Genomic DNA, 3,835 nt, shown 5'->3' with positions numbered 1-3,835 from the left:
GAGGACAGACCATTGGCTAACTCCAAATCAACCCTTTGCAGTGAATGACTAAATCCCAGTTGTCCTGGTTACAGGGTTAGCTGCACCTATGACCCCTTCTCTGGTCTCTCTGAGTTCACCCCATCAGGTCTCAGCCATGAGCCTGCCCCTCTTTTAAGGTGGAATCACCTGATTTTCCCCCTCTCAAGCAGGGTCTCACTCGACAACACCCTGTGCACCAACGTGATTTCTCAACAGTGTTGGGTATCTGCAGTTCTTCTCTCAGGAGCTGTGAGCAGTAGTAAGTTGAGTGACTGGCCGGCCTTCTCCATACAAAGTGTGATTTATTTACCACAGTAGGAACAAAGTTTAACATTAGAGAAAATATTAGATAGCAAGTCCAGATCCATCACAGCAATAATTTGGTAGCATACACATTTTTCCTTGTTACCTAGACTCAGTTTGTCTTTAGGCATCATTGCAATAGCTTTCTCTTCCAACTGCCTTTCCAGCATGGCAAGAATGATACAGTATAAAAACAATTGTTTGACCAGGAATTCAGCTACTGAGACCCTTCCACTAACTTTTTTTCCAAGTCTTCATCAATGGGGAAAGCAAAAGTTTAAGTCTTGCAGAAAACCCTTTCAAAGAGATGAGGAGATTACATCTCCAATAGATGATAAAATAAATTGACCTTTAAACAACTGACATCTAAACAAACAAATTCCACACTCCCAAACTCCTAGCCCCAAAAAACCACATGGAGCACTAACTCATTTGACGTCAGTGGAGTTAGTCCGGATTTTACTATTTCAAGAACAGACTTCACCCGTCTCAAGGAGTCCATTTTGTCGTCAGTCGATTCTATCTATAAGGAAGCTCAGAAGGAAATCACAGTCAAGGAGCAAGGACAGACATTTTAATTCTTGGTGAATAACCTCCACACAATCAGTTTCTTCAATGCAGCTTTGATCTCCTTGTTCCTCATGCTATAGATGATGGGATTCATCATCGGAGGCACCACGGCATAAAGAACACCCACCAGCAGATCCAGATTTGATGATGAGGTGGAGGTGGGATTCAGGTACTCAAAGAAGCCAGTGAAAAGTAACAAAGAGACCACACTGAGGTGAGGCAGGCAGGTGGAGAAGGCTTTATGCTGGCCCTGCTCAGAGGGGATTCTCAGCACTGCTTTGAAGATTTGAACATACGACACAATTATGAAAACAAAGCAGTTTATACCTATAAACACACCAAAGGCAATAAACCCAACTTCACTGAGGTAGGAGTCAGAGCAGGTGAGCTTGAGCAGTTGGGGGATTTCACAGAAGAACTGGTTGATGACATTGGACTGGCAGAAGGGCAACCTGAAGGTGTTCCCGGTGTGCAGTGCAGAGTAGACAATACTACTGATCCAGGCACCGGCTGCCATTTGAATGCAAGCTGTCCTGTTCATCACCCTCTCGTAGTGCAGTGGTTGGCAGATGGCGACGTATCGGTCGTACGCCATGATGGTGAGCAAGGCAATTTCAGTTACAATGAAGACAACAAAGAGAAAGAGTTGGGCAACACATCCAGGATAAGAAATCAACCTGGTGTTCATGAGGGAATTGACCATGGATTTGGGGAGGGTGACAGAGATGGAGCCTAGGTCTATGATGGCCAAATTCATCAGGAAGAAGTACATGGGGGTGTGAAGATGCTGGTCGAGGGCTACGGCCATGACGATGAGAAGGTTCCCCATCAGGGCTGCCAGGTAAAGCACCAGAAACACCACAAAGTGCAAAATCTGCAGCTCCCGAACATCTGAGAATCCCAGGAGAAGGAACTCGGTCACAGCGGTTCGGTTGGACATTTTCTTCCTCTGTATATTCTCTGATGGCTGTAGAGGGAAGGACAAAGATAACGGTTGGGATTACAGTGACAGAGGGAATGGCCCTGATCCCCCTCTGTAATATCTCATGATGTGGGTGTCAAAGGTGCACAGCTCTCGTCCCTTCCATTGACTAGGAGTGGTGAGTTATCACCTGAAGGTAAATAGGCTCCCGTACAGTCAATGGAGATGCAGCAGTGTACACCACCTGAAGGTCTAGCTCAGGATGTGTCTTGATGAAATGCCATGTGAAGGATGGAGCAAAGTGCAACCCCAACACAACACTTCTAGCCAAGATGGATCTCCTCTCACATCCAACCGCAGGCTCTGAGCTTGGGCACGAAACTAAAATGCCAACACTGCCTGATACCCACTTTCAGCAGAAATATGACATAGTGTTACTCGGTACCCGTGTGAGAGCTCCTCTGTAATGATTGCACTGCAACACCACCCAGGCGGCCTGCTGCCTGCTGATGGATTGATTGATGACACCAAATCCCAGTTGCATTTCCCTCTCTGTGTCATCGTGGGCTAGTAGCATCGCTCAGCTGCCTCTCTGCTGGGTCATTTACTGCTGTAACTTTATGTGTGTGCGGGTCCCTGGCAGTCAGGAGACTTGGCTCTGCCACCGACCTACTCTGTGACCTTGGGCCAATCACTTCCCCTCCCTGTGCCTCTGTTTCCCTTCCCTACACTGCTCTGCCTTGTCTGCTAGGACTGTGAGCTCCTTGGGGGTGGGCTGTGTCTGGTTATGTGTATGTTCTGTTCCCCTGCCAACAGCATCTGTTTTTAGCTGGCAGCAGAGGGGAGCAGCGGATCCAGCGTTAGAGCAGGAGAGCTGGTTCTAATCCCACTGACCTTCTCCATGTCCTTGGGCAGGGTCCAGAGAAACAGGCTTTGGCTGGGGAATCCAACCCACCGTCCCCAGTTGAAGGCACTAGTGTGTTTAATACATACGCTGGGGGATCTCCAGCTTTGCCACTTCCTCCGTTTTACCGTCCTGCAAGTGTCCCTTTGAAACAGAAATAAGCGCCATTGCAACAGAGTGAATGTGCTTTTATTGGGCAATATTAATGTTCCCATTTCGGCTTACACCTAAATTTCCAGGAGGGGGTGGTGAGATATTCTGTGCTGAAATTATAACAAAAGGAAATTGGGTTTTTTATTGAAGAAGTTTTCATGCAAAGTTTCATGCAGTTGTCCTAGAAATACAATATAGATATTGGAAAAATGAAAACATATTTTTCCTAATTTCAGCAATTTTTTTTTTAATTTCAGCAGTTTTTACTACTGAAATCACCTGGTTTTATATATACAATAAACAGAAAAGAAAAGTTTTGGTTGTAACAATTTATAGATATGAAAACTGACCCTTTTGTTCCTAATTTCAGCAAAACATTTTTTTTTTCAGATTTTTTTTAAAATTTTGACTGGGGAAAGAAATCTGAGCAGCTCTAGATGTTTGATTAAATGATAGTAAAAGTCTCAAAGAGTTCCCATTGTAATTCACAGCTCTAATATTAAATTTGCCCAGGAGATTAATACTCAAACCTATAATCCAAACACCAAACTTACTGTGTTGCACTATGTGGGAATTGCCCAGCTTGTGATGCATTTAACAAGTCAGGATTCTTCAGTCATTGCCTGACTCTGTCCCTGTATTATCCAGCAGCCGTTTCCCTGCCCCTTCACCATATTTCCTGAGTTGCTGGGTCTCTCTGCAGGTCCTGGCAGACAAGGATCCACTCCACAGACGGCCGCTCCCTGCTCCCCTCCTCGGGCAGGTGTGGCTAGATGGTGCAGGACTAGATGGGATCAGGCACTGAAAGCCTCTCCCAGCTCTAGTGCAGGCTTCAAACACCATCACAACCCAGGATGTCCCTGTTCTGGGACTAAATAGCTGAATCCGATCTCCAGGGCTGCGAGCCCAGCTCTGATCTCACCTCTGCAGCAAACCGCCCTGACAGCCTGTCCCATCTGACC

The 3,835-nt window shown here is 46.1% G+C and overlaps 1 protein-coding gene across 1 annotated transcript; it reads right to left on the bottom strand.

Annotated features, from left to right (window-relative positions):
• Window positions 1-898: 898 nt before the first annotated feature.
• Window positions 899-1,834, bottom strand: LOC137166028 (olfactory receptor 14C36-like). The gene has a single exon (XM_067567591.1). The coding sequence runs from the start codon at window positions 1,832-1,834 to the stop codon at window positions 899-901; it is 936 nt and encodes a 311-aa protein (XP_067423692.1).
• Window positions 1,835-3,835: the final 2,001 nt, after the last annotated feature.

This window comes from Emydura macquarii, unplaced genomic scaffold (assembly GCF_026122565.2).
Source record: "Emydura macquarii macquarii isolate MOO-44397 ecotype Brisbane River unplaced genomic scaffold, CSIRO-AGI_Emac_v2 contig_2784, whole genome shotgun sequence".
NCBI lineage: Eukaryota > Metazoa > Chordata > Testudines > Chelidae > Emydura > Emydura macquarii.
This window is presented reverse-complemented; position numbering and strand designations above follow the sequence as displayed.

Coding starts and splice junctions, on each gene's coding strand:
- LOC137166028 (XM_067567591.1), bottom strand. CDS start 1,834: ATGTCCAACCGAACCGCTGTGACCGAGTTCCTTCTCCTGGGATTCTCA.